Below are 27,899 nucleotides of genomic sequence, written 5' to 3'. Positions count from 1 at the left end.
TATTTTTTTGGTGTCAACTTTTTTTCATACACATTCTATATTTTTTGTATAGATAAGGAACATTTTTTCAAATACATGATTAATTTTTTTTTTCAAGCATATTTTTTTGGTGTCAACTTTTTTTCATACACATTCTATTTTTTTTATAAATAAGGAACATTTTTTATACACACATTTAACAATTTTTAAATACATGCTTAACACTTTTCAAAACATATTTTTTATGTCAACTTTTTTGCATATATATTGTACATTTTTTTATACATCAGGAACATTTTTTATACACGTTTAACATTTTTTAATTACATAATTAATATTTTTTTAAACATATATTTTTTATGCCTACTTTTTTTGCAAAAACAATTAGCCCACAGCGAGCCAATTAGCTCCAGTCGGCCTACAGCTGGCCGACAGGACCCAATCAGCCCACAGTGGGCTGACAGGGGTCAGTCGGCCAGCTGTAGGCCGACTGGAGTCCAATCGGCCTGCTGTGGGCCGACTAGGCCCAGTCGGCCTGCAGCGGGCCGACGGTGTATTATTTTTGAATTTTTTTTATCCAGCGTACTATTTATGAAAATTAATAAAAAATGTATTATTTAAAAAAAATAGCGCTTCTTGGCATCACAAATAGAATTCATATAGCTCACTAAAAAGTCATCAGTAATATCCACTGGGGGAACCTCTTTATCATGAGTAAGATCATTACGTAATTGCCATATACGCCAAATGAGCATTAGTACTCGATCCCTCTCTGCCTTGTTGCAGTTAAGCAATAAATTAAGCAACCATTCCTGCCCACTGTTAACAAAGAGATGATCCTGGGATGAATTATATCAAGCTTATAACAAAACAAGAGCACATAGATCGATCTTATTCATCAAAAATCAAAAGTTGCTTATAAGCTGGGTTCGGGCCAATGCGTTCACCACGCGGCAAACGTGGTAAAAGCAATCTTAAATTGACAAATTATGTCCACATGGTATATGGAGCTGTGCCTCTCCCATGCATACCGTGGTCGCAGCAGCACCGGAAGCGGCTGGTAAAGCATGACATGTCACACCGCACTCCGTCATGGATGTGCGTAAGCTTTTTTTTTTCTAGAAAAGATGGCAAATTTTAACATGCTCAGAAGAAATACATCAATGTTTTTCTACTGACCACCGCGGCCCTCAAAATGAGGGTTTTGTGTACCTCCGAACAAGCAGCCAACACGCCGCTCTCCACAAGGGTTTCTTATTTATTTTTCTTGAAAAAGTACATCAACGTTTTTCTAGTGCTCGCTAGTACCGCCATCAAACCAGGGTTTTTCGACCTCCAAACGCATCGCTCCTCTACCGGAGCCGGCCTGACATTGTCGCGATAGTCACGAAGTCGTCGTCCACGTGCCCCTAAGGACAAGTGCCCTGGGACCATAGTCGTCGTCTCTGAACCCTTGAATCGATCTAAAGCATCTGACTCAATATCACTGTCTTGAACACGGGGGAGAGAAACCCTAACCTTGTTGTCCCAAAGAGACGTCGGGAATCTCAACGCAGCCCCGTCAAATTGGTCATCATGGAATTCAAGGAAGATCCGAGCCCGAAAGACCAGCTGGACATTGCCATCCGCTTAAATGCTGCTCCTGTGAGAAAAATAATAAATAAACTACTAACCCGAGCCAAGGCGCCAGGATTTCCCTTCCCGCCACCGGGAGCCAGAGAGATAGGCCAAAGGGAGAGGATCCACCGACTGGCCGGCGAAGCAGAAACATATTAGATTTGCCGTTGTCGCTTACATGCAAGTGAAGGAAAATGCCGTACAAAGAAAAATCCATCGGCTGGCGGGAGGAGTAAGTAAAGATTGGATCTATGCCTGCTTTTTCTCCTTTTGTATTTTCCTAAAAAAATATGAACAAGGTTTTCAACTGTCAACCGACCATTACCGCCATCAAATGAGGTTTTTTTTAACCTTTGAATGAGTCGCTCATCTACTGGAGTCGGACTGACATTATCGATGCCAGCCAAGAAGTCTTTTCGCACATCTTCCAATGGACAAGCGCATTGGAGCCGCAATCGTCATCATTGAACTATTGAATGATCCGAACCACTTGCCATATGTCGATGTCATAAGTGTGGCGCGTGAAACCCTAAACTTGTTGTTCCAAGGAGATTGCGGAAATCTATGTCAGAGCTTCGTCAAATTGGCCATGATGGACAAATTCCACGAGGATCAGAATCCAGAAGACCAACTCAAAAGTGACATGTCACCATCTGCTTAAATGGTAGATACCCTGCGAGAGAAAAATTGAACCTAAACTTCTAACCGAAGCCAAGACACCGGGATTCTAATATCTAAAGATTTGTCCTAGCAGTACGTATACACATACAAAGTATCTAAACAGCCTTTTATCATTTTGAACATTAAAGAAAGACAAGATATTAATGTTTGAACAAAGTATTTGTCCCTATTCATGATTCATGCTTCTAAAACATTTGTTTTGCTATCATATTCGTGCAAACTCGTTAAACATTGCTGTCCTGTACATACTAAGCAACAGAATCAAACTTATTTTTCATCTAATAGTTCAATAAATGGTTAATTGAGTGAAAGCAAAGGCTTACCCGTCTCTCGAATTTTTTTTTGGAATTCGTCGTGATTGTAGTGTTGTTTTATTGGTATGATCGGTGTGATCATATGTAAGGTGTAGCTGGTAAGCTCACGTATGATACAAGGTAATCAGACCTAGCTGCCTGTATGCAATCAAACACCATGTAGTTGCATGAGACAAGCCAATGTAGGACACCAAACCTCATGCTAAAACTTCTCCCGTTATGCAGACAGCTTAGATGCGGGCAACCAAACGATGTGCAGATGGTGATTTCCCCCATTTTCCTCAATTAGTCCCAACTGTGACACATATGCAATGCAACCAAAATCTCTGCGGGCAACCACACATGTCCACAAAGAAAAACAGCTCGACTCTACAGATACTTTTGAAGGAAAGAAAAATCTACAGATATAGAACGTAGTCTATGTCTACATTAACAAATGTATTTCAAACACAAGTTATAGGGCTAATTTATATCATTTTTCAATGTCAGGGTTACAATTACGGGGTAGGTCCAAGTATACGATTGGCCCATCGGAGACCCAACTCTCGTATAAGATACGATCCAGAAAGCAATGGGCCAAGGGGCTCGGTCATGGGCCCATCGGAGAAAAGGAGGGTGGCATGAGACCGCACTAAGTCCCAACAAGGCATATACCAGGCCACCCGATTGTCGACCACCAGACACTCGGCTGTAGAGGAAGGGAGCAGTCGGCTATGTCATCGTCATCCAGTTTGCCTAAGATATGTGTGGATTTATCACTGCATCTATTGTAATACGGGTTTGACTCTGGGCGTACAGTGGATGACTACGCCCCCACATCTCTGCATTATGCCTCCCTAATCCCTATGCTCACGTGAATCGAATAAGGTCAGTGACCACCTTCCCCTCCGTTCCCAAATCTCATCTGTCTCATAGTTTATGCAAAACGAAGATAAAAAACAACCTACATATTGCACATGCAAGTGTCGTAGGTTCAAATTCGAACAAAGGTCCATCTCAGTCTCATGCTCAAATCCTAGCTAGGTCACATATTGCAATTGCAACAGATCAAACACATACATGTAAAAACTAAAAAGAGAAGGTAAGAGGGAGCATGTTAAAATTTGCCTTCTTTTCAAGCGCATGCCACCTCCCTCACAGTTTGTTTACGATGTGCTTTGTCTCCCACCAACAAAGCCATCGCTAGCTAGAGAAAGGACTCGGATTCCCGCCGAGCCGTCCCTGCTAATGCTGTACATCTATCTCGTCTCCCAAGGACGCAGCCTCCCATCGGACGGCTGAGATCCACACTGCCATGGTAAAAGCAATCTCAAACAGATAGATTATGTCGACATGAATATGGAGCTGTGACTCTCCTCTCCAACGCATGCGGCGATCCTTGCAGCTTCTATTGCCTAGCCGCAAACTTTTTTTTCTCTCTCTGCGTTTTCGTATTGAGTTTTGTAGAATTCCTCAACATGAATACAATCGTCGAATGGCCTGAGCTTCAAGTGCACCTCTGTCAACACAACCGGCTGTGGCGATCTACTATTACGGCAATTAAGTGAGATTTGGTCATCTATAGGTTCTTGTAGGTACTTGTGTTGTTTAATTCCTCGATGTTGTCCATCGTCGGCGTGACCTACGGTGACACAATGGCAACAGTTTGGATGTAGCTCCAGCAAGAATTTCGAATTAAACAACAAGTTTGGATGTAGCTACAGCAAGAATTTCGAATTAAACAACAAGTTTGGATGTAGCTCCAGCAAGTTTGGATATAGCTACAGCAAGAATTCGAGGCATAGGGGGTTCTAGTCTCCCCTATGTTTAGGGTCACTTTTGTTTCTAGCTGATATTGATTTGATAATGTAAATATAGGTGTACTTTTTCTATATACTTGATCAAAGTTTACAAAGTAGTATATGGCTTTACAAATGCACTGTATTTTGACAACACATTCGAGGCAACGACCGCCTATACATGCAAGATTTTGTGTTCATATAAATAGTACTAGTGTAGATTCCTACAAGCAAGGTACAGAGTTTGATTCCTGCATGTACCAAAAAGGAGAGGTCTCCACGTACGGGGATGGATGAGCTAGCCGGTGTTGCGCATCCCTGCGGCGATGCCGTTGATGGTGATGAGCAGCACGTCGCGGAGCTTGTGGTTGTCGTCGTCTCGGCGCAGCCGGCGCAGCACCTCCACCTGCAGCATGTTCATGGGGTTGAGGTACGGCAGCCGGCTCTCGATCAGCCGCCGCAGGCTCCGGTTGTTGGCCGACAGCTTGGTGTGCCCGCTGACGGCCAGCACGCAGCTCCCCGCCCTGGCCAGCTCCCGCCGCAGCTCCTCCCCGAGCGCGCGCCGCTCCGGCGACAGCACCAGCACGTCGTCGTAGTGCTTGGCCATGGGCGCGTCGGCCTTGGCCACCACCATCTCGATGAGGTCGAGCGTGGACTGGAAGAAGGGCCACTCCTCGTACATGGCCCGGAGGTCCTCGGTGCGGCCCTTGTCGCGCGCGTCCTGGAGCCCCGTGCCGACGCCCAGCCACGCCGGCAGCGCCAGCCGCGTCTGCGTCCACGCGAACACCCACGGGATGGCGCGCAGGCTGGCGATGCCGCCGGCGGCCGTGATCGCCGCCTTGCGCTTTGCCGGGCGGCTGCCGATGTTGAGGTAGCCCAGCTCCGCCTGCGGCGTCGCCTCCTGGAAGTAGGTGACGAAGGCCGGGTCCTCGTACACGGTGCGCCGGTAGTGCGCGCAGCTTGCGCGGGAGATCTCCTCCATGACGTGCCGCCAGTTCGGGTCCCGCGGCGGCTGCGGTGGCCGCAGGGTGGCCAGCAGCACCGCCGTCGTGTAGATCTCCAGCTGCCGCACCGCCGTCTGCGGCAGCCCGAACTTGGCCTGCACCATCTCGCCCTGCTCCGTCGACCGCAGCGTCCCCATCACCGAGCCGGGGGGCTGGGACTGGATGGCCAGGTATGTCGGCCCACCGCCGCGCCCGATGCTCCCGCCGCGGCCGTGGAAGAGCGTCACCTTGATGCCGTGCTCGTTGCACGCCGCCACCACGTCCTCCTGCGCCTTGTACAGCTCCCACGCCGCCGTGAAACGGCCGGCGTCCTTGCCAGAATCAGAGTAGCCCACCATGACCTGCAACGTTCAGACAGAGGTACTACGTGTTTAGATAAAACCACGTCTCAAGTGACATAGCATGTACTAATAAGAAAGATAAAAGAAAAACTGAAAAGAAAGATTTGCACGGATCTTAATGTAAGATCTCATGAATATAACATCGACTTAGATTTAGCAAGATTGTTCAGATAATTGGCCGAGATGAAGATTAACGCCAGCCAATAGAAGCATTCTATTTCTACCTCTTGGTGGCCGTTGTGGTTCTTGATGATATGCTCCCTGTACCAGTCAATGGCCAGCAACTTCCTGATCGCGGAACCGGCTTCTCGAAGATCCTTCACCGTCTCGAACAAGGGAACAACTCTTAACCTGCTTGTTCACCAAAGAACAGACATTGATTTTAAATATTTATTCTTTCCTTCAATCAGCCTCTCTGCTAATGTAACCAATTGGTAGGGTTGTAGTCAGCTGATTTCAGGTTCTAGGTTTACTGTTAAGTTGATCACTCATAGAGATGCTTTCAGGTTCATCAGTTGATTTGATCATAGAGCTGTGGATTGAACATGACAGGAAATTGCATGAGAAATTTAGAACTTATATCATGCATAGATAATCATGCTTACGTTCCACCGGGACATTCCCTTCCGAGATCCCCACTAACTGTTAGCCTTGCGTCCTTCTGCAACAACTCGACAGCGAGGACATCACTGGCCTGAAAGGAAGTACAAACACCTGCAAATCAGAACTGGTGCCAACCAAATACAGTTTGTGATCTGGGATATGAGTGCTACATATGACTCCACTAGGTAAGTTCAGGTGAGATTCCGTCAGAACTCTTAAATAGCAGAAGATTAAAGGTAACTGAATATTCATGTTTGCTTCATTAGTTGATAACAGAAGTGGTGTCTCATCATACATTGGAGGCCATTGAAATCACATATGCTCCAAGCGAGTCGCTCCCGAGTTCTGCAGCAACGCGGAAGGTGTCGAGAACTTCTTTCACATCAGCATTAACCTAAAAGACAGGAAGGGAAAGACACAGATGTAAATCTTCTCAACTAGGCAAAGGTTATCTTTCGCTCCCTTTATTTACACCGTAACCGATCAATTATATGTGAATATTTGATTTATGTATGCAACAAATTACCTCTATGTATGGGGGAACTAGAGGGCGCTTCCCTTTCAGCTCTCTAGTCAAGAAATCCAGCTTCTTTTCCTCATCCCACTCACTATAAACGCCAAGATCCAAGTAAGACGTAATGGCGTCAAGTGCTTCTGTGTGCCGGCCCGATTCCTGAAGCAGTAAATATGTAGTTTTTATTCATGACTGAATTTTACCTATGCTTTTTGGGAGCCAATATTACATATTAGGCACAGTTACATCTGAGAAATCACAAGTAGCAGTAATAATAATTGTAATACATACCTGGCGGACGTCGAGCTTCATTAGCACCATACCAAAGGTTGCAACCCTTCGTATAAGATCGGCTAGCCGGCCATCGGCAAGAATGCTAGATCCACATGATTGCTTCACAAAATAATTGAAGCGCACGTTGCTACTCAGTACAAAAGACAGATCGTGTGATAAATGATATAACAGAGTATAGGTTTCTTAACAGTTTGAATTGATATAGTAAAAAAGGTTTGCGCTTTTTTCTACAAAATTGATTTTCATGCAATATTGAGGGTTATTGGCATGCCCAAAAAATATTTACTGTAGAATGACAAACCCAAAGATCCGAAGGCAATAGTTGTTAATGAAGACTTACCAGTGAGTCGTAGCACAAGAGCAACGGCTCTAGAAGTTGATCCGGTGTTTCATAATATTCTGCAGGATCAGAGTCACATGGTAGATCCTCAAGAAGATGCTCAAGCCGTCTCCGTGTCTTCATCATCTGAAAACAGAAATATACAATAAAGGTAGTCAAAGATGAACGTTTAATTCTGTAAAATAAAAATAGTGTTCGTCTCGTTTACACCTAGCGCTGCTGGTTCTGATTGGGATTCAAATAGTACGTTGCTATCAAAGCTGAGAGTATATAAGTATATAACCTCTCCATCAGGAGCAGTGGGCATCTCTCGTGTCAGATTTTCAATCAGGCAAGTTTCAGTGTGTTTGAACATAAACCATGAAGAAAGGTGCGTTTGTATATAAGAGTCAGACTGAACTTATGTTAGAGATGAGATGAGATAGGAAGTATCTCTCTACCTAGTAGCAATTTTGACCCTACTAAATTCTACTCTCTATCTCCACCGATTGATATTTTTCTTAGCGTTGGGCTGGATTTAATACTGAAAATATATCAGTACAAGTCCAATTTGACACTCAAACAATCCTAAATTCACTTATGCTTGGAAGAAGTTTAATAAAAGAAGTTTGCTTCTAACCTTTTCTTTCACATTACCAAGGACAATCCTGTATGGGGTAATTCCTGGTTTATCTGATAGGCTTGGCTCTAGAAGCTTTCGGAAGCTTGACCGGCCTATCTTAGATTCTGTGAACAACATTTTCCTTAGTTGACTACCACTTGGAGTTCGACTCATATGTGATGATGCTGGACGACGACCAGGAGACTGCACTGGACTGTGACTCTCCTCACTTCTTTCTGTTGGAATTTGGATTCCCTGGAGAAGACAAGCAAAGAATTAGTGGACAAAAAAAAAAAAAAAGGATTACAATGACACCTGTGTATCCCGGCATCCAGGCTAATGCTTGCTAACTACGGTTATTCAATCTGGGTGACGCGATGCAGCCATAATCCATGGCACTTATGTTTTCACCACATCTACTATATCTAAATAGCTAGCCCCCACTACCAGGAATTCTCTCGCTTCTCCTTAAGCCACATCACCCAAATTAATTTAGCCGTTGGATATACTAGATCAATCAACAATATCCGTCCGATCTACACACTAGAGCTGCTGCACAAACCACGCATGTACTAACTACCGCATGCATGCAAATGCATGTAGTAAGTGTCGTGAGTGTTTTAATCAAGACACAAAACTGACCCAAGCATGCAACTCATATAGCCATCCGTTTCATACTCAAGTACTCTATGAAAGAAAAATGAGGCATGGATCCATATTTATTTTGTTTTTGTCCAAATTTGAATGTATACATAGAGAGATGCATTTATTTATTTATTTGTAAAATACTGATAAATAGATTATCTTACTACAGGAGAAACTATAAAGATACTAGCTAGGTTGATCAGTTCAATGCAATTTTTATTTCATGCAAAATCCCGCCGCAACGCGCGGGGCATCGTCTAGTTTCATAATACCAGTTCCCAACATACATGTTTATATGTAATCCATTGCACTTATGTTATCAACCTAAATTTTCATCAACCAATTCCCGCAGCAACGCGCGGGGTATCCTCTAGTTTCATAGTAACAATTCCCAACATACATGTTTATACATATTGCACCAGATGTGAACAATGCACTTTGGGGAAGCCAGAATGTTATCCCACGAGCTATGATATGAGACATCGGAATAGTTCAAACCTGATGATTTCCCTCTTACCATAGTTCTTAGTGATTAACATTTTTCCCATGTTAGAGAAAACAGGAGTTGGGTAGTCTGCCTGTAATTTATTTTTCTATTCCTTTTGTACATATTTAAACTACTAATGAAAATTACCGTAGAACAATTGTTCTACGTTTCGGGGTAAAAAAAAAGAATAGTTCAAACCTGATGTTTCGGGTTGCATGGAAGTTTTACTATTCTGAATTGAGATTCGCTATCACTGCATTCTGCATCAGATGCAAGTCCTAGATTAGAAAAGGGTGAAGATATAAACTAAGACACGACTAATAACTGCCACTGCAAATTTTACATAGATTTTGGAACAAGAAATTCAGGTGTTAATATAGACCAAAAAATTGTGAACTTACGTGAAATGATTGTAACTGATGCAGCAGCACATAAAGTTTTAAGTTAAGCAGATCACATGACAGAGATTCTACCTGTCAATGATGGAAGATCAGCACCAGAAGGAAGCTGAGCAGGCATCCCCATCCTAGGCGGCCGTTTTAAGTTGTTTTCTGGTCCTGTTTTGGTCCAAGGATTGGCCTTCTTCTCTTCGGATGTCGACTCTGAGTCTGAGAAATCCACTCGAATTATCAACATAAATAAAAAATATGATCTGAAAATATGTGCTTTACAGGTGATATTGGTGTAAGACGTATACATATTGCTATTACACCAAGGAGGTGTGATCTTCAAACTAACTAGGCATTTCCGACAGTGCCATAAATTGGCCATACCAAAGCAGCCTCTGGTAATAGGCTTTAGTTATTTACTAAGATTGGAAAACTTAGGTGGATAATCATGAAACTAATTAACCTTTGAGCAAGATTTCATTGGCTAAGGTTGCAAGCTTATCGCTACATTTCTTGATGGATAACTCAAAGCTGAGACTGTCTAGTTGTCGGATGTACAGGTCAATTGCCATCCAACGGGCCATCAAGGAAACATCCCGAGTCACCTGCACATAGAAATGACAATTGTTTCAATCAAGTACAACCCCTCTAATACGGAAGAAAAAGGAAAAAAAAACATCGACCATATACACAGTTAAACGCAAGCAAGACTAGTGAATAAGCATCATCAAACCGGTAAGCTTACTTTTGATGTGACATTAGGATTCCCGTCTCGGTCGCCACCCATCCATGAACCAAATTTGATTGGTGTGCAGGTTAGTGGAAGAGGCTTGCCAGTATGCTATATGCGTAGTGTTAAAAAGAAAATTTTAAGATTGCTCCAGGGAGTGAAACAGAAGTTAAATTCATCAAATCGCAGTAATTGTTGTCGCAACCTTCTTTAGAGCATTGCTGACACGGCGAAGATAGCGTGGTATCGATTTCCAGAGAGATTGTTCCACAATATGAAGGCCTGCGAGAGTCAAGAAATTATTTTTGAAATCATTTATAGTACTCCCTCCGTCCCAAACTTCTTGTCTTAGATTTGTCTAGATACGGATGTATCTTTACATCCGTATCTAGACAAATCTAAGACAAGAAGTTTGGGACGGAGGGAGTATCATGCATGGACAAACCGGAAAGCCAGAAGCCTTAATTTCTTACCAGCCCTAGCTTCATCAACTGGTGTAGGTTTATGGCGCCTCAACTCATCTGTCTGCCATAATGCTGTGATTTCCCTTACCTGCATCGTAATCAGAGTCAGAATGAACTGAGGACAGATCAGAAAAAACAGAGTATTTTAATGGAAAAAATGTATCAAAACATCTAAAGCATACCAGGTCTTCTATTAGCATCTCTCTATCCTCATAGTTAAGATCACGCCGTCCGTTGAACTCCAAAAGATGCTGAAGCACAGTCCCATCAGTCATTAAAAGTGAAGAACACAAGAAACAGTGAGCTCAAAAGAAGAAACCAAAGATTAACTCACGGCTATCCTAAGGTGCTTGTATTGCAAGGTTCGCCGATTTATTTGAGTTGGATGCGCCGTAAGAACGATTTCAACCCCCTGCACAACAGGGAAAGAAAATATCAAGTACTCCCATCAGCTAAGCTTTGGCCGGATCGCCATGCCGGAAAAATGCGTGCCTCATTATTAAAAAGAAAAGAAAAGCACCTGTTTGCAGACAGTATCATAGAGTTGTTCTGGAGGAACGCCGCCTTGGATCAACTTGTCGAATATATCGTGACATGATTTTGACAGATGCACTTCACTACGTGATTTGCGGACCCTGTATACAGAAGATAAAAACATTTGCACAAAACTGGATCTTTCACTGTAGATTTTCGGGTGGCAAATCAGGTGAAGATGTTATTTCAGATTATCGATCAGAAAGGAACAAACTATACCATGAGTTTGCAACATGCATATGTCAAACTTATTTTGTACTTGTGCAGCTATGTTTTTATTAGCATTAGCTAGCACGTGTGCGTTTCTGAATTTGTCTGTACAGAGATTAATTCTATCTATGTCAAATATTTTAAATCGCAGGAGAATGCATATGTGCTGGTACGTACCTGTGGTGCCTCTCGGCGATGCCCATGAGGTTGAGGTGGTGGGCGAAGGCGCGGGCGAGGGAGAGCGAGTCCTCGAGCGACATGGCGGACAGCTCCGCCTCCAGCTGCCGCTCCACCACCGCCGCCGTGTCCTCCATCCCCGCGCCGCGCATCGTCATGGCGCTCTGCATCATGCAGGGCCGGCCGATCGGCCCGGCATTTCAGCCATCCACGCGACAACATGCATTGAGGCATGCATTTGTTCGATGAGGGAGCGAGCGTGCATGCATGGGTACCTGGGCGAGGATGCGGATGCGCTCGAAGAGCTTGACGAAGCCCGGGCCGAGCTCGCGGAGGAGCACCTCGTGGAGGAGGCTGCCGAGCAGGCGGCAGTCGTCCTCGAACGCCTGGAACGATATCCCCTCCGCCACGTCGTCCGTCGTGTCCGGCATCCTCGATCGCCGCCGCTGTCTCGCTTGTTGTTCCTTCCTCCTCGTGATCGGGATCGAGAGAGAGAGAGAGAGAGAGAGAGAGAGAGAGAGGGGTGGCCGTGGGGGAAATGGCGGAGGAGACCGGAGAGGAGAGGAAGACGCCGGCATGCGAGGGAGGGGCGCAAGCCACATGCTTTTTTTTTTGCCATTTGATTTTTGCGTTTTTCACTATTATTATTTTATAATTAATTTTCAGTAAGGAACAAAGTTTGGTGAAAACATATTTCAAATACATGCTCACAAATTTACATTGAACAATCCTTTAACATATGATGATCATGTTTTGAATACACACAATTTTTTTGCAATATACAATGAAAATTCTTTTTTGATATATGGTAAACTTTTTTATATACGATGAGCTAAAAGCGAACTTTTTTATATACATTGAACTAAAAGCAAACATGAAAAAAAAAGAAGAGAAAACCAAATAGAGAAAATAGATAAAAAATAAGAGAACAAAAATTTGAACACATTTAGATTTTTTTTAAAAAATTGATAAACAACAACAATTTTGAAAAAAAATACCAAATTTACAGATTTCAAACATTTATTGAAACTTGTGAATTTATGAAAAAAGAATCATAAAAAATGAGATCGATGTTTGGAAAATAGAAAAATTGAAAAGCAGAGAAAAACCACTGAAGAAAACCGATACATAAAAACAGAAAAACATAAAGAAACAAAACAAAAAACGTATCCTAGCTATTTGGGCCGGCTCATCTATAGTATGTTCGCTGACGAGGGTGGACTTGCAGCTAGGACAAAAAAAGGTCAGACCCCTAATGGAAAATCAAGGATGGACTCTCAATTGGGAATAAAAAAGGTCGGGCCCTAGTTGCGAGTCGAGTTTGGACTTGCAACTAGGACCAAAAAGGTTGGAGCCCAGTTGCGAGTCAAGGGTGGAGTTGCAACTGGGACAACAAAAGGTCGAGCCCCAGTTGCGAGTCGACGGTGGAATTGCAACTGGGAAAAAAGGTCGGATCCCAATTGCGAATCTAGGGTGGTAATTGGGACTAAAAAAGGTCGGGCCCAGTTGCGAGTCGAGGCTGGACTTGCAACTCGGATAAAAAAGATTGAGCCCTAGTTGCGAGTTGAGGGTGGACTTGCAACTCGGACAAAAAAGGTTGGGCCTCAGTTGCGAGTCGAGGTGGACTTGCAACTCAGACAAAAAATGTTGGGCTCTAGTTGCGACTAAAGGGTGGACTTGTAACTCGGATAAAAAAGATTTGAGCCCTAGTTGCGAGTCGAGGGTGGCTTGCTGTTGGGGAACGTAGTAATTTTAAAATTTTCTACGCACACGCAAGATCATGGTGATGCATAGCAACGAGAGGGGAGAGTGTCGTCCACGTGCCCTCGTAGACCGTTAAGCGGAAGCCTTATAACAACGCGGTTGATGTAGTCGTACGTCTTCATGATCGACCGATCCTCAGTACCGAACGTACGGCACCTCCGCGTTCAGCACACGTTCAGCACGATCCAGTAGAGATCAAGGGAGAGTTTCGTCAGCACGACGGCGTGATGACGGTGACAATGAAGTTACCGACACAGGGCTTCGCCAAAGCACCGCTACGATATGACCGAGGTAGAATATGGTGGAGGGGGGCACCGCACACGGCTAAGGAGCAATCAACTTGTGTGTCCTAGGGTGCCCCCCTGCCCTTGTATATAAAGGAGCAAGGGGGAGGCCGGCCAGCCCTTGGGGCGCGCCAAGGAAGGGGAGGAGTCCTCCTCCTAGTAGGAGTAGGACTCCTCCTTTCCTAGTCCAACTAGGAGGAGGAAGGGGGAAGGAAGGAGAGGGAGAGGGAGAGGGAAAGAGGGGCTGCACCCCCCCTCCCCTAGTCCAATTCGGACTCCTCATGGGAGGGGGCGCGCCACCTCCTGGGCTGCTGCCCTCTCTCTCCCCTAAGGCCCACTAAGGCCCAATACTTCCCCCGGGGGTTCTGATAACCCCCCGGCACTCCGATAAATATCCGGTGACCCCCGGAACTCATCCGGTGTCCGAATATAGTCGTCCAATATATCAATCTTTATGTCTCGACCATTTCGAGACTCCTCGTCATGTTCGTGATCACATCCGGGATTCTGAACTATCTTCGGTACATCAAAACACATAAACTCATAATATCGATCGTCACCGAACGTTAAGCGTGCGGACCCTACGGGTTCGAGAACTATGTAGACATGACCGAGACTCATCTCCGGTCAATAACCAATAGCAGAACCTGGATGCTCATATTGGCTCCCACATATTCTACGAAGATCTTTATCGGTCAAACCGCATAACAATATACGTTGTTCCCTTTGTCATCGGTATGTTACTTGCCCGAGATTCGATCGTCGGTATCTCAATACCTAGTTCAATCTCGTTACCGGCAAGTCTCTTTACTCATTCCGTAGTGCATCATCCCGTAACTAACTCATTATTCACATTGCTTGCAAGGTTTATAGTGATGTGCATTACCGAGAGGGCCCAGAGATACCTCTCTGACAATCGGAGTGACAAATCCTAATCTTGATCTATGCCAACTGAACAAGTACCTTTGGAGACACCTGTAGAGCACCTTTATAATCACCCAGTTACGTTGTGACGTTTGGTAGCACACAAACTGTTCCTCCGGTATTTGTGAGTTGCATAATCTCATAGTCAAAGGAACATGTATAAGTCATGAAGAAAGCAATAGCAGTAAACTAAACGATCAAGTGCTAAGCTAACGGAATGGGTCAAGTCAATCACATCATTCTCTAATGATGTGATCCCGTTAATCAAATGACAACTCATGTCCATGGCTAGGAAACTTAACCATCTTTGATTCAACGAGCTAGTCAAGTAGAGGCATACTAGTGACATTCTGTTTGTCTATGTATTCACACATGTACTAAGTTTCCGGTTAATACAATTCTAGCATGAATAATAAACATTTATCATGATATAAGGAAATATAAATAACAACTTTATTTTTGCCTCTAGGGCATATTTCCTCCAGTCTCCCACTTGCACTAGAGTCAATAATCTAGATTACATAGTAATGATTCTAACATCCATGGAGTCTTGGTGCTGATCATGTTTTGCTCGTGGAAGAGGCTTAGTCAATGGGTCTGCAACATTCAGATCCGTATGTATCTTGCAAATCTCTATGTCTCCCACCTGGACTTGATCCCGGATGGAATTGAAGCATCTCTTGATGTGCTTGGTTCTCTTGTGAAATCTGGATTCCTTTGCTAAGGCAATTGCACCAGTATTGTCACAAAAGATTTTCATTGGACCCGATGCACTAGGTATGACACCTAGATCGGATATGAACTCCTTCATTTGCTGCTTCCGAAGCAGCTATGTACTCTGCTTCACATGTAGATCCCGCCACAATGCTTTGCTTAGAACTGCACCAACTGACAGCTCCACCGTTCAATATAAACACGTATCCAGTTTGTGACTTAGAGTCATCCGGATCAATGTCAAAGCTTGCATCGAAGTAACCATTTACGACGAGCTCTTTGTCACCTCCATAAACGAGAAACATATTCTTAGTCCTTTTCAGGTATTTCGGGATGTTCTTGACCGCTGTCCAGTGATCCACTCCTGGATTACTTTGGTACCTCCCTGCTAAGCTAATAGCAAGGCACACATCAGGTCTGGTACACAACATTGCATACATGATAGAGCCTATGGCTGAAGCATAGGGAACACTTTTCATTTTCTCTCTATCTTCTGCAGTGGTCGGGCATTGAGTCTGACTCAACTTCACACCTTGTAACACAAGCAAGAACCCTTTCTTTGACTGTTCCATTTTGAACTACTTCAAAATCTTGTCAAGGTATGTACTCATTGAAAAAAAAACTTATCAAGCGTCTTGATCTATCTTTATAGATCTTGATGCTCAATATGTAAGCAGCTTCACCGAGGCCTTTCTTTGCAAAACTCCTTTCAAATATTCCTTATGCTTTCCAGAAAATTCTACATTATTTTCGATCAACAATATGTCATCCACATATATTTATCAGAAATATTGTAGTGCTCCCACTCACTTTCTTGTAAATACAGGCTTCTCCAAAAGTCTGTATAAAACCATATGCTTTGATCACACTATCAAATCATTTTTTCCAACTCCGAGATGCTTGCACCAGTCCATAGATGGATCGCTGGAGCTTGCACATTTTGTTAGCACCCTTTGGATCGATAAACCTTCAGGTTGCATCATATACAACTCTTCTTCTAGAAATCCATTCAGGAACGCAGTCTTTACATCCATTTGCCAGATTTCATAAAATGTGGCAATTGCTTAACTTGATTCAGACAGACTTAAGCATCGATACGAGTGAGAAAACCTTATCGTATTCAACTCTTCGAGCTTTGTAGATAGTAACACTACCATCAGCGTGTGTCTTCCTCTTGAAGATCCATTAATTCTCTATGGCTTACCGATCATCGGGTAAGTCCACCAAAGTCCACACTTTGTTCTCATACATGGATCCCATCTCAGATTTCATGGCCTCAAGCCATTTTGCGGAATCTGGGCTCACCATCGCTTCTTCGTAGTTCGTAGGTTCGCCATGGTCAAGTAACATGACCTCCAGAATAGGATTACCGTACCACTCTGGTGCAGATCTTACTCTGGTTGACCTACGAGATTCGGTAGTAACTTGATCTGAAGTTTCATGATCAATATCATTAGCTTCCTCACTAATTGGTGTAGTTGTAACAGGAACCGGTTTCTGTGATGAACTACTTTCCAATAAGGGAGCAGGTACAGTTACCTCATCAAGTTCTACTTTCCTCCCACTCACTTCTTTCGAGAGAAACTGCTTCTCCAGAAAGGATCCATTTTTAGCAACAAATGTCTTGCCTTCGGATCTGTGATAGAAGGTGTACCCAACAGTTTCCTTTGGGTATCCTATGAAGACACATTTCTCTGATTTGGGTTTTAGCTTATCAGGTTGAAGCTTTTTCACGTAAGCATCGCAGCCCCAAACTTTAAGAAACGACAACTTTGGTTTCTTGCCAAACCACAGTTCATAAGGCGTCGTCTCAACGGATTTCGATGGTGCCCTATTTAACGTGAATGCAGCCGTCTCTAAAGCATAACCCCAAAACGATAGCGGTAAATCAGTAAGAGACATCATAGATCGTACCATATCTAGTAAAGTATGATTACGACATTCGGACACACCATTTCGCTGTGGTGTTCCGGGTGGCGTGAGTTGCGAAACTATTCTGCATTGTTTCAAATGTAGACCAAACTCGTAACTCAAATATTCTCCTCCACGATCAGATCGTAGAAACTTTATTTTCTTGTTACGATGATTTTCCACTTCACTCTGAAATTCTTTAAACTTTTCAAATGTTTCAGACTTATGTTTCATTAAGTAGATATACCCATATCTGCTCAAATCATCTGTGAAGGTGAGAAAATAATGATACCCGCCGCGAGCCTCAATATTCATCGGACCACATACATCAGTATGTATGATCTCCAACAAATTTGTTGCTCGCTCCGTTGTTCCGGAGAACGGCGTTTTAGTCATCTTGCCGATGAGGCATGGTTCGCAAGTACCAAGTGATTCATAATCAAGTGATTCCAGAAGTCCATCAGTATGGAGTTTCTTCATGCGCTTTACACCAATATGACCCAAACGGCAGTGCCACAAATAAGTTGCACTATCATTATCAACTCTGCATCTTTTGGTTTCAACATTATGAATATGTGTATCACTACTATCGAGATTCAACATAAATAGACCACTCTTCAAGGGTGCATGACCATAAAAGATATTACTCATATAAATAGAACAACCATTATTCTCAGATTTAAATGAATAACCGTCTCGCATCAAACAAGATCCAGATATAATGTTCATGCTTAACACTGGCACCAAATAACAATTATTCAAGTCTAATACTAATCCCGAAGGTAGATGTAGAGGTAGAGTGCCGACGGCGATCACATCGACTTTGGAACCATTTCCCACACGCATCGTCACCTCGTCCTTAGCCAATCTTCGCTCAATCCGTAGTCCCTGTTTCGAGTTACAAATATTAGCAACAGAACCAGTATCAAATACCCAGGTGCTAATGCGAGCTTTAGTAAGGTACACATCAATAACATGTATATCATATATACCTTTGTTCACCTTGCCATACTTCTTATCCGCCAAATACATGGGGAAGTTCCGCTTCCAGTGACCAGATCCTTTGAAGTAGAAGCACTCAGTCTCAGGCTTAGGTCCAGACTTGGGTTTGTTCACTTGAGCAGAAACTTGCTTGCTGTTCTTCTTGAAGTTCCCCTTCTTCCCTTTACCCTTTTTCTTGAAACTGGTGGTCTTGTTGACCATCAACACTTGATGCTCCTTCTTGATTTCTACCTCCGCAACCTTTAGCATTGCGAAGAGCTCGGGAATTGTCTTATCCATCCCTTGCATGTTATAGTTCATCACGAAGCTCTTGTAGCTTGGTGGCAATGATTGAAGAATTCTGTCAATGACACTATCACCCGGAAGATTAACTCCCAGTTGAATCAAGTGATTGTAGTACCCTGACATTCTGAGTATATGTTCACGGACAGAACTATTCTCCTCCATCTTACAACTATAGAACTTATTGAAGACTTCATATCTCTCAATCCGGGCATTTTCTTGAAATATTAACTTCAACTCCTGGAACATCTCATATGCTCCATGACGTTCAAAACGTCGTTGAAGTCCCGGTTCTAAGCCGTAAAGCATGGCACACTGAACTATCGAGTAGTCATCAACACGCGACTGCCAGGCATTCACAATGTCTGCAGTTGCCGGCGCGGGTGGTACACCTAGTGGTGCTTCCAGGACGTAATTCTTCTGTGTAGCAATGAGGATAATCCTCAAGTTACGGACCCAGTCCGTGTAATTGCTACCATCATCTTTCAACTTAGCTTTCTCAAGGAACGCATTAAAATTCAACGGAACAACAACACGGGCCATCTATCTACAATCAACATAGACAAGCAAAATACTATCAGGTACTAAGTTCATGATAAATTTAAGTTCAATTAATCATATTACTTAAGAACTCCCACTTAGATAGACATCCCTCTAATCATCTAAGTGATCACGTGATCCAAATCAACTAAACCATGTCCGATCATCACATGAGATGGAGTAGTTTTCAATGGTGAACATCACTATGTTGATCATATCTACTATATGATTCACGCTCGACCTTTCGGTCTCAGTGTTCCGAGGCCATATCTGCATATGCTAGGCTCGTCAAGTTTAACCCGAGTATTCTTGCTTGTGCAAAACTGGCTTGCACCCGTTGTATGTGAACGTTGAGCTTATCACACCCGATCATCACGTGGTGTCTCGGCACGACGAACTTTGGCAACGGTGCATACTCAGGGAGAACACTTGTACCTTGAAATTTTTAGTGAGAGATCATCTTATAATGCTACCGTCAATCAAGCAGAATAAGATGCATAAAGGATAAACATCACATGCAATCAATATAAGTGATATGATATGGCCATCATCATCTTGTGCCTTTATCTCCATCTCCAAAGCACCGTCGTGGTCACCATCGTCACCAGCCTGACACCTTGATCTCCATCGAAGCATCGTTGTCGTCAACTATTGCTACTACGACTATCGCTACCGCTTAGTGATAAAGTAAAGCAATTACAGGGCGATTGCATTGCATACAATAAAGCGACAACCATATGGCTCCTGCCAGTTGCCGATAACTCCGTTACAAAACATGATCATCTCATACAATAAAATATAGCATCATGCCTTGACCATATCACATCACAACATGCCCTGCAAAAACAAGTTAGACGTCCTCTACTTTGTTGTTGCAAGTTTTACGGGGCTGCTACGGGCTGAGCAAGAACCGTTCTTACCTACGCATAAAAACCACAACGATAGTTCGTCAAGTTAGTGCTGTTTTAACCTTCAACAAGGACCGGGCGTAGCCACACTCGGTTCAACTAAAGATGGAGAAACTGACACCCGCCAGCCACCGGTGTGCAAAGCACGTCAGTAGAACCAGTCTCGCGTAAGCGTACGCGTAATGTCGGTCGGGGCCTCTTCATCCAACAATACCGCCGAACCAAAGTATGACATGCTGGTAAGCAGTATGACTTGTATCGCCCACAACTCACTTGTGTTCTACTCGTGCATATAACATCTACACATAACCAGGCTCGGATGCCACTGTTGGGGAACGTAGTAATTTCAAAATTTTCTACGCACAAGCAAGATCATGGTGATGCATAGCAACGAGAGGGGAGAGTGTCGTCCACGTACCCTCGTAGACCGTTAAGCGGAAGCGTTATAACAACGCGGTTGATGTAGTCGTACGTCTTCACGATCGACCGATCCTCAGTACCGAACGTACGACACCTCCACGTTCAGCACACGTTCAGCTCAGTGACGTCCCGCGAACTCATGATCCAGTAGAGATCAAGGGAGAGTTTCGTCAGCACGACGGCGTGATGACGAAGTTACCGACGCAGGGCTTCGCCTAAGCACCGCTACGATATCACCGAGGTGGAATATGGTGGAGGGGGGCACCGCACACGGCTAAGGAGCAATCAACTTGTGTGTCCTGGGGTGCCCCCCTGCCCCTGTATATAACGGAGCAAGGGGGAGGCCGGCCAGCCCTTGGGGCGCGCCAAGGATGCGGAGGAGTCCTCCCCCTAGTAGGAGTAGGACTCCTCCTTTCCTAGTCCAACTAGGAGGAGGAAGGGGGAAGAAAGGAGAGGGAGAGGGAGAGGGAAAGAGGGGCTGCGCCCCGCTCCCCTAGTCCAATTCAGACTCCTCATGGGAGGGGGCGCGCCACCTCCTGGGATGCTTCCCTCTCTCTCCCCTAAGGCCCACTAAGGCCCAATACTTCTCCCGGGGGTTCCGATAACCCCCCGGCACTCCGATAAATATCCTGTGACCCTCGGAACTCATCCGGTGTCCGAATATAGTCGTCCAATATATCAATCTTTATGTCTCGACAATTTCGAGACTCCTCGTCATGTCCGTGATCACATCCGGGACTCCGAACTATCTTCGGTACATCAAAACACATAAACTCATAATATCGATCGTCACCGAACGTTAAGCATGCGGACCCTACGGGTTCGAGAACTATGTAGACATGACCCAGACTCATCTCCGGTCAATAACCAATAGCGGAACCTGGATGCTCATATTGGCTCCCACATATTCTACGAAGATCTTTATCGGTCAAACCGCATAACAATATACGTTGTTCCCTTTGTCATCGGTATGTTACTTGCCCGAGATTCGATCGTCGGTATCTCAATACCTAGTTCAATCTCATTACCGGCAAGTCTCTTTACTCGTTCCGTAGTGCATCATCCCGTAACTAACTCATTAGTCACATTTTTTGCAAGGTTTATAGTGATGTGCATTACCGAGAGGGCCCAGAGATACCTCTCCGACAATCGGAGTGACAAATCCTAATCTCGATCTATGCCAACTCAACAAGTACCTTTGGAGACACCTGTAGAACACGTTTATAATCACCCAGTTACGTTGTGACGTCTGGTAGCACAGAAAGTGTTCCTCCGGTATTCGTGAGTTGCATAATCTCATAGTCATAGGAACATGTATAAGTCATGAAGAAAGCAATATCAGTAAACTAAATGATCAAGTGCTAAGCTAACGGAATGGGTCAAGTCAATCACATCATTCTCTAATGATGTGATCCCGTTAATCAAATGACAACTCATGTCTATGGCTAGGAAACATAACCATCTTTGATTCAACGAGCTAGTCAAGTAGAGGCATACTAGTGACATTCTGTTTGTCTATGTATTCACACATGTACTAAGTTTCCGGTTAATACAATTCTAGCATGAATAATAAACATTTATCATGATATAAGGAAATATAAATAACAACTTTATTATTTGCTCTAGGGCATATTTCCTTCACTTGCAGCTCAGACAAAAAAGGTTGGGCCCTAGTTGCGAGTAAAGGGTCGACTTGCAACTCGACAAAGATTGGCCCCCAGTTACAAGTCGAAGGTGGACTTGCAACTTGGGAAAAAAAAGTGTAGCCACATTTGTGTCGAGAGTGGTCTTGCAATTAGGACAAAAATGGTTGGGGCCCAATTAAGAATCCAGGATGGACTTTCAACTAGGACAAAAAAGGTCGGAGCCCCGTTGTGAGTCAAGGGTAAACTTGTAATTAGGATAAAAAGTGTCAAGACCCGGTTGTGAGTCGAGAGTGCAATTGCAATAGGGAAAAAAATGTCAGGCCCTAGTTGCGACTCGAGGGTGGACTTGAAACTCATACAAAAAAGGCCGGACTCCAGTTGCGAGTGGAGGGTGGACTTGTAACTGGGACAAAAAAAGGTCAGGTCTTAGTTACAAGTCGATGGGGGTATCACAACTGGGACAAAAAGTTCGGGCCCCAATCGCGAGCCGAGGGTGCACTTGCAACTAGAAAAAAAGTTAGAGCCCAGTTGCGAGTCGACGGTCGACTTGCAACTAGGAAAAAAGGTTGGGCCCCAGTTGCAAGTCAAGAGCGGAGTTGCAACTCGAACAAAAAACGTTGGGCCCCAGTCGCGAGTCGAGGACGTACTTGCAACTGGAACAAAAAAGTCAGGCCCCAGTTGCGAGTCGAGGGCCGACAAAAGCGGAGCCGAACATGCCTAGGCCAACAACAGGATACACAATAAACAAACAACAACAAGCGAGGCGGAAGGTAGAGCGCTTGCATGCAAATTACGAGGACTAAATTAAAGGTGAACTTAAAAGAACTTATAAAATTTTAAAAATCATGAATTTAGAAAGACCAAAAAATGAAAACAAAAAAAGGTTTTAAAACCAAATATGAAAAAAAGGAAAAAACAAACAAGAAAAAAAACAAATCTTATAGCAAAGTTTTATCCTATGAAAATGCACTTATATGTGAGGTACAATTTCACATCTAGATGTGAAATAGCAAACCTATGCAACAAACAGTGACAAGTGAGGCCAAAAGATAGAGTGCTTGCATGATAATTACGAAATTTCTCACCCTAGTTTCTTCTAATTATCCCCCGGAGTCCACCGAAACAAAAACAAAAGCGGTCCACTCTACACACAGACACATACATAAAAAATCAGCACAGTCCGGGCCCACACACAAACAAAAAGACCAGCCCACTCTCTCTCTCTCGCGCACACACACACGGAAGCAAGTCACGCGCAAAGGATGATCACAAAATTTGCACATAAAAACTTTAGATCGTATGGTGAGAAATTTAGATGTGAGAAAACTATATCTCATCTAAACGTATCTTAGCAAATCTGAAGAAAAATCTATGAATTCAAAAAGAAAAGAAAAAGAGAAAACAAAAACAAAAAATAAAAACATAAACAAAAAAGAATAGAGGGTCAAGAAGGCAGGCGCCAGACCCTTCTTTTATGAGTGGAGCAGGCCACCACCACATCAATCTGGCCGCTTTCTCCTTTGTACTTGTGCTGCTTGTAGATGGGTCAAAAGTCAAACAGATGTGAGAAGATAGAAATGAACAAAGAGAATCAAGAATAAAAAGACAAAAGTACTCTGCCTCTCATTTAACTTCATCGCAGCAACCGAGTAGAAAACGCACACGAAAAACAAAGCCCAAGCATACGCATGGACAATGGGCCAAACAAAAAACAAATGACGTACGCGGCACACATGAGCTGAAGAAAACAAAACAACGGGGACACGGGACGCAGCCAGCGACGCAAATTAACCTTCGCACACATAAATAATCAGGTATTGATTGAACGGTTCTAGACTTAGATATGAGATAATATATTACATCTAGATGTGAAATAGCAAAACTGATAATGTTTTTGATAATATCTTGCACTGCTTAATATGTTTAAAATTTGCTAAAAATACGCTAGAAAAATAACGATGTTTTATTTTTTTAATCAAATAAAACCAACGAGTCTCGCAAAAAAAACCCAGCAAGGAATTATGGTTTTAATTTTATTGTTAAGGAATACAATTTTCCTCGTCGGACTGATCCCACGTTTTTGCTGGCCACCTTGAACAATCGACACGCATGCCACTCCCAGCAGGCCTTATCCTCTCTCTCTTTGCTGAATTGTCTTCTTCCTTTGAATCGACCCCCTCTACAACTCGGAGTCAAGCAACTTTGTTGTCCTTTCTCTTCCGGATCCCCTCGGCAACCTTGGTCTCCTCTCTCCCCCATAGACTCCCCCTCCCTCCCTGCATTCTCCCACTCCGGGCGATGGAGTTGTTGCTACTGCGAGTTGCATCGACCGTTGTTTGACGACGTGACAACGATATCGCCGCAAGGATGATGCTGCTCATATGAGGGTGGTGACACTGCACACCATGGGAGCTGCAGACAACGCCGGTGTTGCAAGTCAGTCGTCCCTCACCACGCCATGTTGCGACCGTTCATTGGGGAGGAGGTGTGCAACATCGACCAACTGCACCATGCGACGGTGATGCAGGGTGTCCGCCGAATTTCCAGCAGATGTCGATGTTGTAACCCACCCTAGTCGCACCAGTCCCCATTGCTGCCAACCGGGAGGGAGCTATGTGTCGATAGTCGGCGATGTTGTGTGGTGACCGTAACAGGGGGCAATGCTGCACTGATAATGATTACAACGACGGTGATGTTGCATGGCGCACTGCTAAACTGATGGTGTTGTGATTGCCGACAGTACTTCAATGGATACTTATGGGAAAAGAAGGCGGCGCGTGATGCTGCGTTTGCGGCGATGAATAAACAAAGCAACATGGGCATGTGTGTTGTGTTGCTGTGATGACAGGAGGACGACGACCCCAGCGAGAACTCAATGATGCTTCATTGGTTGTCGGGCCGACTGATTTTCATGGGAAATCAATCTCATAGCATATTCGTACACTATTAGGAAAATGCTTACCAGTAGCGCTGGCAGATGCGCTACTGCTACGGCGCTACAGCTATTTTTTAGCAGTAGCGCTTGTTTGTCGCAACGCTACTGGTAACTGAAGATAACAGTAGCACTTTTTTGTAACCCACGCTACTACTATCCTAAGTACTAGTAGCGTGCACTTTCCCCCCACGCTACTACTAGCTAATTAGGACTACTAGCATGCACCTTTCCCCCACGCTACTACTAGCTAATTAGGAATTAAAACAAATAAAAATTAGATGCAGTATTCATGAATGGAAATCAGAGACACATCCAGTGCAAGATAAACTAAGGTCACAGAACCATCTCAACTGGAAGAGATCGCAAGAATCCATGTAACATCAGACACACACAACCATTATCGAAACATGGGTAACTTCCCTAGTGTTCACCACCAACCCAAACAAACCACTTCCGTAGATGTATCTACCAAGGCTCGGAGTTCAGACGTCGGTGGACCCAAATCCTCCCTTCCCCCGGACGGTGGCGTCGAGGTCCTCCACCTCGGCGACCTTCGGCGTCACGATCACCTGGACGATCATCTGTGCGACGTGGCCGCCGGGCTTCACCGGGTTGAAGAGCACAGCGCCCACCGGGCCGCGCTAGTCAGCGTCGAACAACCCTGCGTCCACGTCAGGAAAGTGAAAACTTGTTAGTATTCAAATATCATCAGTTCAACCAAATAGTATATTACAATTCACAAGATCCATAAAGTTAAGATTCCTTCTCATCTAGCAATTTAAAAGAGCTAATGCCAAAATATATGCTTAATTCCTCACTGGCTATTCAAACTAAATGGTCCAGGAATGCACATGGTTACCATGGATACCTGTCTAGATTAGTACTGTCTATAAAGTTGCAATTCCTAAAGTTGATCGTCTCTTAGTTTTGTGAGGAAAATATGTTCCTTTTTAGAAAGCGTACAACTACAAAAATCTTGTTACGATCTTAGCTAAACGATACGGTTAAAAGATAAACACACACCATCTCTTTTTTGAGAATATAAACACGCATAATAAATATGTGTGCAGATGGAGCATGGATCATCGAAGGCACTGACAATTAAAAATAGTAGTATTGCAAGGAATTATTCCAACTAAGCCTAAATTAAGCGCCCTTCATCGAAAAAAAAAACAAAGCCTAAATTCAGCAAGCAACAGCTCCATGGACAACTGGAGAAAGCATGACAGGGGAGATGGAAGGGTGTTCGTAGTTACCAGAGTCTTGCCGTCGACCAGACTCCGGTGACCGCGTGAGGCAGAGCAGCGAGACTCCTAGCAAGAATAAAGGAGTGGATTGAAGTATCTTTGTGTGTGTGTGTTTTTACACAGCAGAGCGTGTACCTAATGCTCCACTTGACTTGACTTGTCTTCCTGACCACACGTGAGTTGTGGCTGGAAATTCTTTGGAGTTTGGAGTGCCAATCATGTGGAGGTTATTTTTTTGAGAGAGAAATCATGTGGAGGTGTGTAGCCTATATCTTCGTTGTGCAGAAAATGAGTGGACACTAGTGCAGAACCGGGCTATAGCACCGGTTTGTAAGGCCCTTTAGTGCCGGTTCTGTAACCGGCACTAAAGGTTGGGGACTAAAGGTCCCCCTTTAGTACCGATTCTGCACGAACCGCCGCTAAAGGGCCACCACGTGGTACAAGCCATCGCCCGGGGAGGAGAGCCCTTTAGTACCGGTTGGTAACACCAACCGGTACTAAAGGATTTTGTTTTTGAATTTTTTTTTTTGAAAAACAGCCCACTACTAGGCCGGCACGGCCTGCATATGACTAGAAACCCAACCTCTAGTTGGGCCAGAATGCAGGCCAGTACGGGCCAGTAGGCCCCACAGGGCAGAAGACTTGCAATAGGCCCACAAAGGCCTGCTTAGAGAGGAGCTCGACACGGTAGCCGCGACGGGTCTTATAAACTGGTGCGAGCTCCTCTCAACTAGCGAGGTGGGACTAAACATTGTACACGGCGGGTGGCAGCGCACCCCTTTAGTACCGGTTGGTGGCACGAACCCGTACTGGGGGGGGGGGGTCTTTAGTACCGGTTGGAGCCACCAACCCGTACTAAAGGACACCACCTCTTTAGTACCGGTTCGTGGTATGAGTCGGTACTAAAGGTTCGCCACGAACCGGTACTAATGAGCTCCACCCGCCTAGCCATTGGAACCGGCACTAATGGTCACATTAGTGCCGGTTCTGTTACAATCCGGAACTTATGTGTCTCACATTTGATCCTTTTTCTACTAGTGGGAAGGCATGGGCCAAAAAAGAATGGAAAAAATTCTCAAGATTGTAGCTGTTAAAGTTATACTAGTAAAAAGGCCCGTGCATTGCAACGGGAGAAAAAAATACTACATACCACTAGCCTAATAAGCATGGCTTAATGGCTAAAGGATAACCCTCTTCCCACGCAATTCCATGTTCTCTATTTAAACATGGCGTCCCATTCGTGTCGCTTATCCTCCTTTCCGCCCTCTACGATGGTGGCCGCGGTGTCTATTTGATGACAATGCATTGTCAATCCCAAGGTCACCATCTCTAATTTTTTTTGCATATTTATTTCAGTAATCCATTTGTGTTAACCAAAAGGACTGGTTAGGATTTGGATCCGAAGAATCCCAAAAGGAATTGTGAATGTTTTAGTTGAACCAATGCTTTATTAGAATTTCTATTATTTACTTTGTAGGAAATGCAACTCAACTCACTCCATCCATTTTTTCTCAACGCGTGGACAGTTACCACAAAATATTATATTACCCTACTAACCGGTGGACAAAGAAACAAACATATATACCTGACCTGAGCATGTAGTTGCATTTGTAGGAGGCA

The 27,899-nt window shown here is 44.1% G+C and overlaps 1 protein-coding gene and 1 long non-coding RNA gene across 3 annotated transcripts; both read right to left on the bottom strand.

Moving 5' to 3' along the window:
* Positions 1–4,667: 4,667 nt before the first annotated feature.
* LOC109770097 (phosphoenolpyruvate carboxylase 4) lies at positions 4,668–12,133 on the bottom strand. Of its 2 annotated transcripts, none has more exons than XM_020328810.2 (19): positions 11,978–12,133; positions 11,703–11,866; positions 11,302–11,416; positions 11,116–11,193; positions 10,964–11,032; positions 10,791–10,869; positions 10,523–10,599; positions 10,333–10,428; positions 10,051–10,192; positions 9,672–9,806; positions 9,397–9,458; positions 8,085–8,321; positions 7,466–7,591; positions 7,123–7,224; positions 6,844–6,990; positions 6,613–6,711; positions 6,320–6,408; positions 5,939–6,065; positions 4,668–5,714 (listed from the first exon to the last, which is right to left on the bottom strand). In XM_020328810.2, the coding sequence occupies exons 1-19, from the start codon at positions 12,131–12,133 to the stop codon at positions 4,668–4,670; spliced, it is 3,147 nt and encodes a 1,048-aa protein (XP_020184399.1). The 2 variants fall into 2 exon arrangements, with proteins under 2 accessions (XP_020184399.1, XP_020184400.1); XM_020328811.2 differs by having other exon boundaries at positions 9,672–9,800.
* A 13,215-nt stretch (positions 12,134–25,348) lies between these two features.
* Positions 25,349–27,089, bottom strand: LOC109734839 (uncharacterized). The gene is made up of 2 exons (XR_002225949.4): positions 26,289–27,089; positions 25,349–25,693 (listed from the first exon to the last, which is right to left on the bottom strand). It is a non-coding gene; the product is annotated as an uncharacterized lncRNA (long non-coding RNA).
* Positions 27,090–27,899: the final 810 nt, after the last annotated feature.

This window comes from Aegilops tauschii, chromosome 3, assembly GCF_002575655.3.
Source record: "Aegilops tauschii subsp. strangulata cultivar AL8/78 chromosome 3, Aet v6.0, whole genome shotgun sequence".
Lineage (NCBI taxonomy): Eukaryota > Viridiplantae > Streptophyta > Magnoliopsida > Poales > Poaceae > Aegilops > Aegilops tauschii.
This window is presented reverse-complemented; position numbering and strand designations above follow the sequence as displayed.